Raw genomic sequence first — 14,997 nt, forward strand, 5'->3', positions numbered from 1 at the left:
TTTCCCTAAATACACATTACCACGTAAAATTTTTCTCTTTATTCGTAAACATGATAGATTTCTCAAAAGAATTATATTCTTTAATTTTTTTAAATAATTCTGTCACAAAGGTAACTCTGTGTTTAATTTCCCTAAACATACTCCACCACTAATAAAATTTTCCCCTTTATTCACAGACTCCATAAATTTTTCAAGAAAATTACATTCTTTATTTTCTCAAATAATTGTAAACTATTTATACTTCTACGAATAAAGATTACTCCTTCCTCAGAAACCTCTGAAATAAAATTGCTCACTAACCCAAAGAACACTCTGAACAAAACATGTTCCCAAACAGCAACCAAAAACCACAAAAATTAATACCACAAAAAAATGGTCCCCAGCAATTCCTCAAAAAAGGTAACATTCTCCAGTACAGCGTGTAGATGTTAACCAGCCTCACCTCGGCGATGCGTTGACATACAAACCGTGCGTCAAACGAGGACCGGAAGTTCCGTTCGACTCGCGTCGGTTCCTCCGCGGTAAAACGAGCTCGTCTGAAGCGTCGACGTCGTCCAGGCGAGTTCACTCGTTCGCCAGTAGATCTTCGGCACGCCTCGACGATCATTTTCCTCCCGCTTTCTTCGCCAGTGAGGCTTGGTTGGTCGAACGTGCATCATGCACGCGGGTAGACGCGTGAACGAGAGGACCTCGCTCACGAGGCCCTTGGATTCACCAGACTATGTGGAGTTCGCGAGCCTGTTGAGGACCAGGAAGACGAGGATCAGGCAGTTCCAGTGCTGTATCTGCGCCACTTTGATGTAAGTCGATCGTTCCTCTGTATTGTTTCCAGGGCGTTTCGTTAGGGGATGATATTGTTTAACCCTTTGCACTCTTCTTCGTCGAGTGTGACTCGACGTCGATTTTAGTCACAGGTGTACTCCTATGTCGAGTCACACTCGACATATTTAAATTGCCTGTTTAAATATGTGTTATATTTTGCAATATTTCTTTTGTACTTAGATAAGTAACATCACACTACCGGCCGAAAGTTTGGAATCACCTGCCAATTTATATTTATATTGAATCTGCCACTAATTCCTTATTAATTTGAAATTGATATTGTGGAGATCAATAGCACTTTACCTCATTGATTCGAATGATAAAAACTTCGTTGGAAAATTATTATAAATGCTAACCTTTTTGGGGAATTCTTCTGCAACTTGCAATGCCACAGTGATTCCAAACATTTGGCCGGTAGTGTATGTGACTCTTTTTTGTAAAAAAGAAAGTGTGAGTACATTTTAAGAAAACACTTAAAATAATGCGGAGTTATTGGAAAGAAAATGAAGAAAAATTTGGCGTGCAAAGGGTTCATTTTCTCGGTGAACTTAGTTTCGCTGAATGAAAGTTATGGTTCTAAGGTGTTGCGTTGGTTCGACGGTAAATATGGGGTAGTTGAGACTTCGTCAAAATGTATTTTCTTTTTGAAACATTAATAGCAAATGTAAGGTTTAATTTGATTTAAGAACACTTTTTGTTCGAGCACTTATGTGGTTGTACCTTTAAGAAGAAGAAAAACTGTTTTATTTTTAGTGAAATAAAATATAGGAAAATATGAAATTTTTCTAATACATGATATATAATTTTTTAAAAATATGAAATGAATAATTATAAAAATTGAAGTTTTTATGGAAAAAAAGGATTGTAGAAAAATCTTAAACGAGATTGAAAAGTCTGCTGCATGAATAATTTTTTATTTATTACTATGTATCATTTGTTGTCTGTTTAAATAGCTGTTTATATATATATACCTATTTAGTATGAAATTGATGAAATATTGAATGCAGATCAAATGATTAATTGCAAACGTTGAAATGTAGAAAAGTACTGTAGTTTTCATCGAAGAAAAAATTGTAAAAAAATATTAAACGAGATTGAAAAGTCTGCTGCGTAAATAATTTTTTTATTTATTACAAGGTGTTATTTGTTGTCTGTTTAGAAAGTTTTTTATATATGATTAAACGGTGTCTGTCATCGTACAGTTGACGCATTGCTCGTGTCTTGAGATCCTATCTACACCTGGACGGTGTCGATCCGATGTTGATCGAGCGCATTAAGAATTTGCGTCTGCAATTAAACGTGTTTATATAATTACGAGAGAAGGAGGGCTAGGTTGTGCTGGTGATGCAAGTGTGGCTGCCTGTGAAAACAAAACGTAGAAAGGCAAATGTTAATTAAGTCAGGATAAAATTATCTTTCTACCCGATGATGGTTAACAGTTTCTAAAATTACCATCGATTCCTCCGTAACTCAATTTTCATTTTTTCAGAAAGAAATATCTTCTTCGTCTGTGTAATTTCTTTATCAAAAATTGGTTTTTCACTAATCGTCAACATTTCACTATGGCGATCATTAATTCTTCTTTATAATATTATGCCATAGAGATTCAATTTTTCAAAAGTAATTTCCTCGAGAATAATTCTCTTCAACTGGACAGTTTTCTTCAAAATTAATTCTCTGCGAAGGTTTCAAAGGTAGTCTATTTTATTCTTAATTCTCAGAGACAAAGAAAGGCAAAGGAGTCAGCTTAATTCTTAATTCTTAAAAATTAGGAAGTCAACTTAATTTTTAATTTTCAGTGACAAAGAAGGCAACTCAGTCCCTAATTCTGAAAGGTCACAGAAGTCAAGTTTATTCCTAATTTTCTCAGTGCCAAAGAAGTTAACTCAACTTCTAATTTTCAGTGACAAAGAAGTCAACACAGTCCCCAATTCTCAGTGCCAAAGAAGTCAACTTAATTCCTAAGTTTCTCAGTGCCAAAGAAGTTAACTTAATTCCTAATTCTCAGTGACAAAGAAGTCAACTCAGTCCTCAATTCTCAGTGACAAAGAAGTCAACTTAATTCCTAAGTTTCTCAGTGCCAAAGAAGTCAACTCAGTCCTCAATTCTCAGTGACAAAGAAGTCAACGCAGTCCTCAATTTTCAGTGACAAAGAAGTCAACTCAGTCCTTAATTCTGAGTGACAAAGAAGCCAACTCTGTCCTCAATTCTCAGTGCCAAAGAAGTCAACTTAATTCCTAATTTTCTCAGTGCCAAAGAAGTCAACTCATTCCTCAATTCTCAGTGACAAAGAAGTCAACTCAGTCCTCAATTCTCAGTGACAAAGAAGCCAACTCTGTCCTCAATTCTCAGTGCCAAAGAAGTCAACTTAATTCCTAATTTTCTCAGTGACCAAGAAGTCAACTCAGTCCTCAATTCTCAGTGACAAAGAAGTCAACTCAGTCCTCAATTCTCAGTGCCAAAGAAGTGAACTCAATTCTCAAAGAAACTCAAGAACGCCAAAATAATCACCAACAATATCAACACCACATCCAATGTTCCAAGTGAGTTCTCTGATCGTAAACGTCGAAGAACAGCATCCTCAGCTATCACAGAAATATTTCCAAAGGAGTGTTGCCTTCGAGTTCACCAGGCATACACACCGACACACATTTCCATCGTCTTTCCGTGGAGAAAAAATGATTGTGCATCCAGTCCCCACCGTAAGCGGATACTTACGTAAAATCATCGCTCACCTCGACCACCGAGCGGCCGGCCGGCCGATCGTTTCAGTGCGGTCGTGGTACGTAACGCGTGCAACTAACAAGAATGCCTTCCTCGGAGACGACCTCGTTGGCTGCCGGCAAACCAGCCAGGGTGTACTACGGTCACGACGCGTTGCCGTTTTATTCCCATCAGAGGAGACAGCGGATGCGGCTTAGATGTATCGCGTACACGATCCTCGTGTGAGTCAAATTTCCATCGTCTTTGTCGTCCGTTCTGCCTCTTCGTAGTCGAATTATCGCGATTCTTGTGAATATTTTCTCTCTCTCTTCTGTTTTCTTCTTTTTATTGCTAATAACTCGGACTTAATTTGGTACAATCGTGATATCAGTTCTTCCGTTTCAGTGTGACTTATCATGTATCGAGTTGGGTGATATGATATTACTTTCAAGCGGACTTTCGCCAAATTTCGTCGAATCGAAGTTCTAGTGTTGCAACTTATTTTATTGAAAATTAATGAAAAATTGAAGATTCTTTGGTAATATACGATTTTAAATATTTTAGTCTTCTTCAGTGCGATCGTAACTTACCTTCAGTCTTAAGATTAACCTCAGTGAATCTTTCTTTTCGAATGAAATTTCCATGTAAAGTTGTAATACGAATTTATTACATATCAGAAGTTCGTCCTTGTTTTTCATTCCATTATCTCTCAATTTTGTTATTGGAGACAGTGTCTAAGTGATTCGACGTCCTCCACCTTGATGTTCCTTTATCTCCTGATTGCTACTCGAATTTCAATTACCTAGACGTTTTCAATTTCACCATTTCTCGCCTGATGCAACTCGCCTGAGTAATCGAAGAAGTTAAGAAATCTCTTAGGCGTATCGAAACGATCGCGCGAGGGAGATCCGTGCAACGAGTCCTCTCGCGGTTTTCGTTTCGACGTGAAAAACCACTTGTGACGAGATATCGACGAAAAGGATCATTATGACATTTACATCTTGATTCTCGAAAAAGTGCAAGTTTCTTCAATTATATTTTCTTTCACTTTCTACATTCGCTGTATTTTCTATTCTACGGCGAAAGTGCAAGTTACAGCATTGGAGATAAATGGGAAATTTATTTTTACACGCGTAGGAAATAGTGAGAAAGAAATGAAATTGATAGGTTTTGGTACTTTCGGGCGTTAAAGGGTTAATCCACGAAATTTCATCGCTCGAATAGTTGGTTTAACATCGTAGGAGAAGTATTAAGAACAACGACTCACCCTTATCGCATTTGCAGAGTAAAATACCGTATAATTCGTTTACCTGGCGTTAACAGTATTGCGTGGAACGTAGCGCCTTGAGCGCAGCCTGATTATAGTTACGTGACGCTGGCCTTGATTACATACGTAATTGTACGGTGATAGTGTGGTTGCCTAACGTTACGACAGTTCATGCTGTTTCTAAGATTTATCGTTCCAATCTCGAAGATAGTGGAATCGATGCTTCGGAAACTTTCCAAGAGATTTCACCGTTTTTTGCAGCATTCTATTTTACACTTCTCGCTATCCCTTGCACCACCGAATTTCTGGGAATTTTGGAAGTATTCTCTAGGGAAATACAAATATTTATTTTTGTCGTTTAAAAAGAAAAGGGAAATTTTTAACCCTTTCGCTGCATTTTAGTCGCGAGTCGAGAGAGACACCCGTTACATGGAAGTGAACTTTCGCTACTTTCAGCGTCTCTGCAAATCTACATTAAAATATTGTAAACTCTAAGAAAATCCACGATAGAATTTTCCCCAATTATGAAAATAAAATCGTCAGTCGAAAGACACCCGTTATATGGAAGTGAACTTTCGCTATTATTGCACGCAATAGCACTTGCAGCGTCTCTGCAAATTTATATAAAAATATCGTAGTCTCAAAGAAAATCCACGATAAAATTTGCGCCAATTACAAAAATAAAATCGTCAGTCGAAAGACACCCGTTATATGGAAGTGAACTTTCGCTATTATTGCACGCAATAGCACTTGCAGCGTCTCCGCAAATCTCTACAAAAATATCGTAATCCTCAAGAAACTCCACGACAGAATTTTCCCCAATTGCAAAAGCGAACTACTCAATTCCCCCTCCAACCGTCGAACAACCATAAAACCTATATTCTCTGTTCCAGAGCGGTGTTCACGATGACGTTGATAGTAACAGTGAGCTACTCCGTGAGCCACGACCTCGTAGACATGGCTCCCAATCTCACATTGCCATCCTCTCGTTCCACCATGAACCTCAGCAGTCCCTTGAAACTAGGCTTCGCTCCAGGCTCAGGTTCCTACACTCTCTTCAGCAATCCCTCAATAGTCTCGACCTCCAAGTCCATCTTCGTCTCGGACAAAAGCACGGTCACACCGAAACTGACCGACGACGAGATAAAAGAAGCTCTAGAAGCAGGTCGTCTAGCGATCAACGAACGTCTCTTCGCAGACGCCACAGCTCTCATGTCTCCACTACCCTCGCCATCTCCAGAATCCCGACATCGTTACGCAGTCAGCACGTGTGCAAACGTCGGGGTACTTGCTCTAGCAGCTGTAGCCGAATTAGCAGCCACCAAGAAGATTGAGAACTCAAGAGCCACTCTCGGATCACCTTCGGCTTTCGGAAGCTACTTCGACGGAGGATGGGAGCCTATGGGAGTCTGCAAGCAATTCACCGCTCCAGCTTGTCCGTCGAGTAAATACAGAACGTTCGACGGAAGTTGCAACAGGCCTATGCAGTGGGGAGCAGCCATGACACCTCTCAGAAGGCTTCTTCCGCCGAATTACGCGGACGGTGTCGAAGCTCCGCGCAGAGCTCTCTCGGGAGCAGAGCTACCATCGGCCAGAGAAGTGAGCTTGAAGGTGCACAAGCCTTCACCAAGCAGCAATCCTCACTTCACGGTGATGATGGCTGTCTATGGACAGTTCTTGGATCACGATATCACCGCTACTGCTATCAGTCAGGGGATAAATGGCTCCTCTATCTCATGCTGTCCACCGTCTACCACTAGTCATCCGGAGTGTTTCCCTGTCGCTGTGTCTTCCGGAGATCCTGTGTTCGACGTTGCTAGAAGGACTTGCATGGACTTCGTTAGATCAGCTCCTGCGCCGCAGTGCAAGCTTGGTCCTAGGCAGCAATTGAACCAGGTACGCGAGGACTTTTCGTTCAGGTTGTTCGATATTTCTGTCTATTTGTGTTTCTTTCACTGAAACTATGCAATCTTTTCTCCTTCGCTCTGTAATGCATCTTAAACGTTATCTTTTTCTTGATAATGATTTTTGCGGTCTTATGATTATCAGAAGGCATGGAAAAATATTGTAGGAACTGACGGAAAAATTTTGAGGGACCGCGAATCGAACCCGGGACCTTCGGCTTAGCACGCCGAGGCTTTGCGCACTGAGCCAATACTCCCTCTCTATTTTGCGTGGTCGGTTTCCTATTTGAGTACGGAGGCCCCGATACTACAGTATTATTCTCGACAACGTAGGGCGCATACGACAAAATAAGATGAATGTTACTACTCTAGGGATGTTATTTAAGTGGTCTTTGTTTTTTAACAGGAGTACAGTTTATTTCTTTTCTCACTGAGCTCTTGTCTTTCATACTTACACACGGTCATTATTCACTTCACGATTGGTCACGACATCGCTGTTATCACGCATGCATTTTCATTCAGAAATTCACATTTTCATTCACACCTCGCTCGATCCGACTGTCACACGGCCCGAGCACTCTTATCTCACATCCTACATTCGATAAAATATCTGATCTTCCCGGTGAAAGATTTGAATATCCTTCCTCATCGTTCTCATTTCATTTTCTCTCCCTGTTTCCTCCAACTTCCCAATTTCCCCACCAAAAAACTACCAAAATTGCACGATAAAGTAGACAATCGTGATAATCAACGAAATGGTTAGATCAATCCTACCCACAAACCAAACAGAGAAATCCTCGAACGGTAACAGTGTCCCCGTTTAGAACGGTAGAACGGAGAATAACGAAAATGCTCGATCCACGTTCACGCTAATTAACTTCATTACCGCTCACGCCAATGAATCGAGCGCCCATAACGACGCGTTATTCGTTATCTCTCTAATAACCATTTTACACAATCAGCCTGGTCGCATTGTTCTCGTTCAATCACCTTGTTAAACACGCTGAAAAATCTATTCAACCAATTCAATTAAATCACACTATCCTCGTTAATCACAGGTGACAGCGTTCATCGACGGATCAGCCGTTTACGGATCGGACCAAAACGTCGCCAGAGATCTCCGCGAGTTCTCCGGCGGTCGACTGAGGATGCAACTCACTCCGGACAATCGAACGCTGCTACCAGCCAGCACGAACAGAAACGACGGCTGTAATCGCGAAACTGAACGTCTGAGAGGCAGATACTGCTTCGCAGCTGGCGACGCCAGAGCGAACGAGAATCTCCATCTGACGACGATGCATCTGCTCTGGGCGAGACAGCACAACAGGATCGTCGATCGGTTGGCCAAGGTGAATCCTTCCTGGGACGATCAGACGCTGTACGAAGAGGCCAGACGCATAGTTGGAGCTCAGCTACAGCACATCACTTATCAGGAGTTCGTACCGATCGTTTTGGGCGAACAGGAGACGGCTACACGCGGTTTGAGACCGCTCAAGTCTGGCTACAGACAGTGGACCAGCGATCCAGACGATCAGAGCACCGATCCAAGCATAGCTAACAATTTTGCAGCCGCTGCGTTCAGATTTGCTCACACTCTGCTGCCTGGATTGATGAAAGTGACGGACGATCAGCAGGGAACTTCTTCTTACGTTGAGTTGCACAGGATGCTGTTCAATCCTTACAGTTTGTACGCCGAGGATGGAGTGAGGAGCTCGGTGACCACTGCTACGAGGAACATGATCCAGATGACGTCTACTCATGTCACTTCTCAGCTGACGAATCATTTGTTCGAGGATCCTGTGGGGAACGTTAGTCTTCCTTGTGGATTGGACTTGGTTTCTTTGAACATTCAGCGTGGAAGGGATCACGGACTGCCTGGGTACAGTAAATGGAGGGAGTATTGTGGATTAGGGTTGGCTGAGAGCTTCTCTGACTTGGCGGGACACTTGGATCAGCAGGCTCTGCAGGATATTTCTTCGTTGTACGAGTCTGTGCACGATGTGGATTTGTATACTGGAGCTTTGGCGGAGTTGCCTAAGGCTGGGGCTATTGTTGGGCCCACGTTCTCGTGTCTGATCGCTGATCAGTTCGTGAGATTGCAGAGGGGGGACCGATTTTGGTACGAGGTGCCTGGGGAAGCTCACTCGTTCAGTGAAGGTAAGGATTCTCCCGTTTTTACGTAATTTTCTGATTTGTTGATTAAATGACTGTATGAGGGACTTGTATCGTTGATTCCTGAAGGGAAATTGGGGTCATTTTTATCTAAAATTAAGTTTAGAATCTCAGAATCTCTCTTTTTCATTTATTCTATTTATTATTTTTCAATTTTTTTATTTATCAAAGGATCGTTCGAATTTAAAATTTTTCATACTTTTTAATGCATAGTGATGGTTGTTGGTGCAATAACTTTGTGAAGGACTTGCGAGGAAATTGGGGCATTTTGACCCAAAATTGAGTTCAGAATACTCTCCTTTCATTTATCAAAGGATCGTCCAAATTTCAACTCTTTCATATTTCTAAATACACAGTAATAATAATGAAAATCCGCAACACAAATATTCCACGATATTTATTCACAAATTTTCCTCAACCACTTGCCACCTCAACTTTCTTCTCATTCCAGACCAGCTCGCAGAGTTACGCAAAACATCGCTCGCAAGACTGATCTGCGACTGTTCCGACGGCGTGACCCAAATTCAAGCCGAAGTGATGCGCGCCGTAAGTCCCGCAAACCCCATGATGTCCTGCGAGGACATCCCTTCGCCTTCCTTCGACTCTTGGAGAGACATAAAACCATACAATCCCACGTTACAATCCTCGTTCATGCCAGCCAATTGGACAGCCTTGAAGAACAACATCAACGACACAATCAGAGACGTCGTGACCTACATCAACAACACCAGATCGTCACCTACGTTGAACACCGACTGGCTAGCCTTCAAGAACTACGTAAACGACACATTCTCCTCCCTCAAGAATCAGATATCAGCTCTACACCCTCCAAAACCACCGAAAAATTCCACGTTGAACGAACAACTATCCCCAGACGACACTTTCATTCTAAGATCGCAAGCACCGACAAACGTCTACCAAGATTGGATCACTTTCAAAGGCGACCTCGTGAAATCCCTGAACGATTCCATAGCGACGATGAGCGGTGGCCCAGCAAGCGCAACCAAATGGACCACATTTAAACAGAACATCGTCGATCAGTTCACCGATCTGAAGGATCAAGTCACGTCCATGAAGGCATATCTTGCTCCAAAATTGTCCACGATGAAGAAGGAGCAAGAGCAACGAGCTCTAGCTAGCCAAAACAAACTAACCGAGCCAATGAGTCTCAAGGTTTCCACGGCATCAGCAGCGTTCGACTGGATGAACTTCAAGGTCGACATCCTGTCGAATATAAACAACACTCTCGTGGACGTAAGCAGCAGGACGCCTTCTCCTGGCGATCCACAGTGGGCTATCTTTGGAATCGACATCACGAATCGATATTCCGCGTTGAGAGGCAAAACAGACAGTCAGAAGTCCACTACTGCTCCCACAGAATTAGCTGCAGGGAAGCCAGACACGTCTGACGACTGGTTGAACTACAAAACAGACATTATCAAGACTGTCAACGACGCTGTGAACAAGATCAAGAACGACATGCCGCCTCCAGGTGATCCAGCAGCCTGGGCTGCTTACAGAGACGACGTGATGAAGCGCTTCTCTGCCTTCAAGAGCACACCAGCACCTCTGGAACTTGCTACCTTGTCCAGTTTGACAGAGAACACGGTCCCTCAGCGTGGCAAATTAGGCGCCTCTGCAACAGGCAGGTTCAGCAATACAGAATTGTCTAATTTGACCAGCGATTGGCTGGAATTCCGGGACGACATCAACGACACTCTGACTAGAATAATCGAGGATATGAAGAGCAAGAAGCCGACGAGTATCGATCCTGTGGCCTGGGCGGCCTTCAAGGACTCCACGATGAACGATTTTGCAAAATTGAAGGACGAGATTGCCGGGATGAAGGCAGAGTGGCTGGCAGAAATAGGGAAACCGAAATCCAATCAGGCCTCGTTGAACGTCCAGGCTGCGTTCGGGAGAGCAGGAAACGGTTCCAAGTTCGATTACACGAAATTCATCAAGCCAGTCATTCCTTCTGACGAATGGATCGATTTCAAGAAGCAAATTAACGACACCGTGATGAATATCTTGAACGCCGCGAACGCCACGGATAAGATAGACTTCGACAAGGTTCACGAGATGTTCAATCGATCTTTCACCGATATTAAGAACGAAATCTCGTCCTTGAAGAGTTTGATTGCTGATACTTATAACAATAGGACAGCAGCTGAGTGGGTGATCTTCCAAACGCAGCTGAATTCCACGGTGAACGATCTCAGGGATGATTTGGAGAACGAGGATCAAATGACGACTGCGGAGTTGATGAAGACTCTGATTAACGCTGAGGATAAAGTGTCCAACCTTCAACCTCCGACGAATTTAGGCTCGGTTACACCTGCAGACTGGATACAGTACGCTTACAAGATGAACAAAACCATTTCAGACACTCTGAAGAGTGTCGGTGGTCATAGAACGTCGACGTTGATGGTGAAAGCTGCAGATCCAGCTTCGTCCTCCTTTGACAAACCTAAGAGACTCGCTGATTGGCTGCTGGTCCCTTGTCTAGCGTTCTATGTGTTCATTATGGTACCGAGGTACTGAAAGTTCGCGTGTAAAGTAACAATTTTCTTAACAATTTTTGTATATATCCTACTATTTATAGAGACGATCTTTTAACACTAACAAAACTAACTATAAGAGAGAGAGAGAGAGAGAGAGAGAAAGCTTGAATGTGTCATATGAACTTATTGGTAATGTACTAATTCTAACAATTGTAACGATTGATTAACACGAAATCTACGTGGAGAGACTAAGTAGCAAGGCGGTTCCTCTTTTGATCCAAAAATCTGATCCTGCCGGACCTGCGTTCAGGTCAACAGCCACGACGAACGCCGGTCTTCCTTGACCTCCGCATCTTTGGGGATAGTAGTAGCACGGGCAATTGTACAGTCCTGTGAAGAGGGGGAAGAAGAAAGAGATGAAAAGAAGTGGATGTGTTTGACGGTGACTTGAGCAATCTTACGTCGTTACCTCTGGTCCTCTTTTTCAGCTGTTCAGCTGGCCGGAAGTGAATCACCGGCATGTTGCAAACAAGTTGCATAGGAGCAGGCTCGACGAGGACGGTGTTCCTCTTGTCCCAGCCAGCGCCTTCCAGAAAGATGGAGCGTATGTACACGCCGTCCTGTAATGGAATGTACACACGGTTAGGAGGCGTGCATACAAGCTGGCGTCGTTTCCTAGCGATATCGCGACGCTGAATTCTTTATCCCCTCTATTTTTCCGCGGCTCGTTTCTCTTGCATTAAAGGGAGAGCCGGAGAGCAGGGTGTAATTGGATCGATTTCGTGGGACGCGTGTAGCAATGTGCGAGGACGTGATGACTCGTTGCGAGTCAATGGACCGAGTAGGAGATTCGACGCGAGGCTTCGTGTTGAAGTTAGTGTACTTCGAATAAGGGTGTTTTTGGGACCAGGGACAATGGAGATTTTGGTTATTTTAGAGAGCATTTTGGGATTTAGAGAAGATTTTGCGTGGGTTACTTTAATTTGGAATTTTGAGAGTTTTTGTTGGGGTTTGGGGATAGTGGAAGACGAAAGTTACCGATTTTTGGGATTTTGAGGGATTAAATTGAGCCATACGTACACTGTGAGCCAAAAGTTTGCAATTTTTGAAATTTAGAGAGCTTACACTCAGCCCTAGGTACACTGTCAGCCAAAAGTTTGCAATTTTTGGAATTTTGAGAGTGTGAATTGAGCCTTGAGTACATTGTGAGCCAAAAAATTACAATTTTGGGAATTTGGAGAGTGTGAATTGAGCCTTGAGTATACTGTCGGCCCAAAGTTTGAAACTTTTGGAATTTTGAGACTCTGTGTTGAGCCTTAGGCACTCTGACGGCCAAAAGTTTGCCATTTTGGGAATTTTGAGAGTGTGAATTGAGCCTTGAGTATACTGTCGGCCCAAAGTTTGAAACTTTTGGAATTTTGAGACTCTGTGTTGAGCCTTAGGCACTCTGACGGCCAAAAGTTTGCCATTTTGGGAATTTTGAGAGTGTGAATTGAGCCTTGAGTATACTGTCGGCCCAAAGTTTGAAACTTTTGGAATTTTGAGACTCTGTGTTGAGCCTTAGGCACTCTGACGGCCAAAAGTTTGCCATTTTGGGAATTTTGAGAGTGTGAATTGAGCCTTGAGTATACTGTCGGCCCAAAGTTTGAAACTTTTGGAATTTTGAGACTCTGTGTTGAGCCTTAGGCACTCTGACGGCCAAAAGTTTGCCATTTTGGGAATTTTGAGAGTGTGAATTGAGCCTTGAGTACACTGTCGGCCAAAAGTTTGCAACTTTTGGAATTTTGAGAGTCTGTGTTGAGCCTTAGGCACTCTGTCGGCCAAAAGTTTGCAATTTTGGGAATTTGGAGAGTGTGAATTGAGCCTTGAGTATACTGTCGGCCAAAAGTTTGCAACTTTTGGAATTTTGAGAGTGTGAATTGAGCCTTGAGTATACTGTCGGCCAAAAGTTTGCAACTTTTGGAATTTTGAGAGTGTGAATTGAGCCTTGAGTATACTGTCGGCCAAAAGTTTGCAACTTTTGGAATTTTGAGACTCTGTGTTGAGCCTTAGGCACTCTGTCGGCCAAAAGTTTGCAATTTTGGGAATTTTGAGAGTGTGAATTGAGCCTTGAGTACACTGTCGGCCAAAAGTTTGCAATTTTCGGAATTTTGAGAGTGTGAATTGAGCCTTGAGTACACTGTGAGCCAAAAGTTTGTGATTTTTGGAATTTTGAGTTTGCAATTTTCTATGGATTTGCAATTAATGTTGCAAGGATTAATAGCAATTTACTTTAGTGTGGGGAACTCATTAAAAGTTCCTTAAACTTCTAACCTTCGCAACGTACAGTGGTTCGAAATTTTTGATCGACAGTGTGCGTTTAGATTCGGTATAGGTGATTGAAGAGTGCTCTCGGGGTTCTTGACACATTCGCATTGAGTAATTTATCGATACCTCGTAAAATTTCAATTAAGTTGGATAGAAAATTGGTTTCACGAAATTTCCTTTTGATCTTTTCACCGTTATCAACCCCTATAGGCAGTATGAAAACGTTCGCCGTTGCGCTATCAGCCCCTATAGACGATTTACGCATGATTCTCGTCACAGATATAAAATGTAAAATACCAAACAAAAAGGTAATTTTGTTAATACACTATCCCTACAAAATCTCCATTCAAAATTCCACAAAACATCCTCTCGTATATTTCTCCAATGGAAATTAACAAAAAAGAAAAGTATTTAATTTCCTTTAATACATTATTTAAACAAACTACAGTTGTATTCACTGCTTCAATAATTGAAAGAATTCCCAAAAACAATTTTACTCAAAAAACACTTCAAAAATATATTTTCCTCCTCAACTAAGAGGATTTTCCTTTCACCTCCTCATAATCATTTAATCATAAAATTTTTTCAACAACTGTACACCACATAAATTTCACCAAAACCAAGAAATGAGTGTTTCTACAACCTTTCTTATCAGTCAAAGCGTTAAAATATCCCAAAATCAACAATCCTAGATTTTTCCTTTCAACCTCCTTCTCAAAGCAAACGTGTCAACGTCGATTTCTGCAAATTACCACTGGTGGCTCGATTATGGTCGAATCGTCCACTGTAAAAACGGTGAACTCCCAGGACAGGGAATCGATGGACACGTTCCAAAGCCTAGCCGAGGTTTGCAGAACCGCTGTGAGGAAACCGGTTGGGAAAGTGTACGCTGCCAGCCAGAACAGCAATGGCGGGTGTGTAGTCTGAGCCCATTCGGCGAAATGTTCGATACGGTTAACCAAGTCCCTCGTCCAGGCGCCTAACAGCTTCAACGACGGATACGCAATCAACCAAGCAGCTGGTACTCTGCCCTCGTTGATACACATGAAGACGTCCTCGAGGTCCGGAGACATGAGAACGAGACCTCTAATGGCTAGTTGGAGATCTTCTAGGCTGCTGCGAGTTTTTCTCAGGAGGACGTTGTATCGTTGTATCTCTTGGAGCAATACTACGTCCAGTGGTGTCTTCTTAGGGCCTATCATCCTTTGGACCGTCTCGTAATCGATGTTAGATGGGATTTTTGATAGTATGTCCGCGGTTAGTTGCATTACCTTCAGGAGAAAAGATAGCATACTTTCTTTTAGGCGAAGAGTTGGAC

At 42.4% G+C, this 14,997-nt stretch overlaps 2 protein-coding genes across 2 annotated transcripts in view; one reads left to right on the top strand and one right to left on the bottom strand.

The window, feature by feature from the left end:
- Positions 1-657: 657 nt before the first annotated feature.
- LOC108580021 lies at positions 658-11,412 on the top strand. Its single transcript, XM_017943677.1, has 4 exons — positions 658-800; positions 5,686-6,688; positions 7,755-8,853; positions 9,320-11,412. Exons 1-4 carry the CDS (start codon positions 658-660, stop codon positions 11,410-11,412), a joined length of 4,338 nt encoding a protein of 1,445 aa, XP_017799166.1.
- A 103-nt stretch (positions 11,413-11,515) lies between these two features.
- The window catches only part of LOC108580029 (dynein heavy chain 2, axonemal), a 61,110-nt gene continuing 57,628 nt past the window's right edge, over positions 11,516-14,997 (bottom strand). Inside the window, 3 exon segments of the mRNA XM_017943689.1 lie at positions 11,516-11,762; positions 11,842-11,992; positions 14,432-14,950. Of these exon segments, the coding sequence (XP_017799178.1) occupies positions 11,608-11,762; positions 11,842-11,992; positions 14,432-14,950 (825 nt within the window). The 3' untranslated portion in view covers positions 11,516-11,607.

The sequence above is a fragment of the Habropoda laboriosa genome, unplaced genomic scaffold, assembly GCF_001263275.1.
Source record: "Habropoda laboriosa isolate 0110345459 unplaced genomic scaffold, ASM126327v1 scaffold23, whole genome shotgun sequence".
In the NCBI taxonomy this organism is placed as follows: Eukaryota; Metazoa; Arthropoda; class Insecta; order Hymenoptera; family Apidae; genus Habropoda; species Habropoda laboriosa.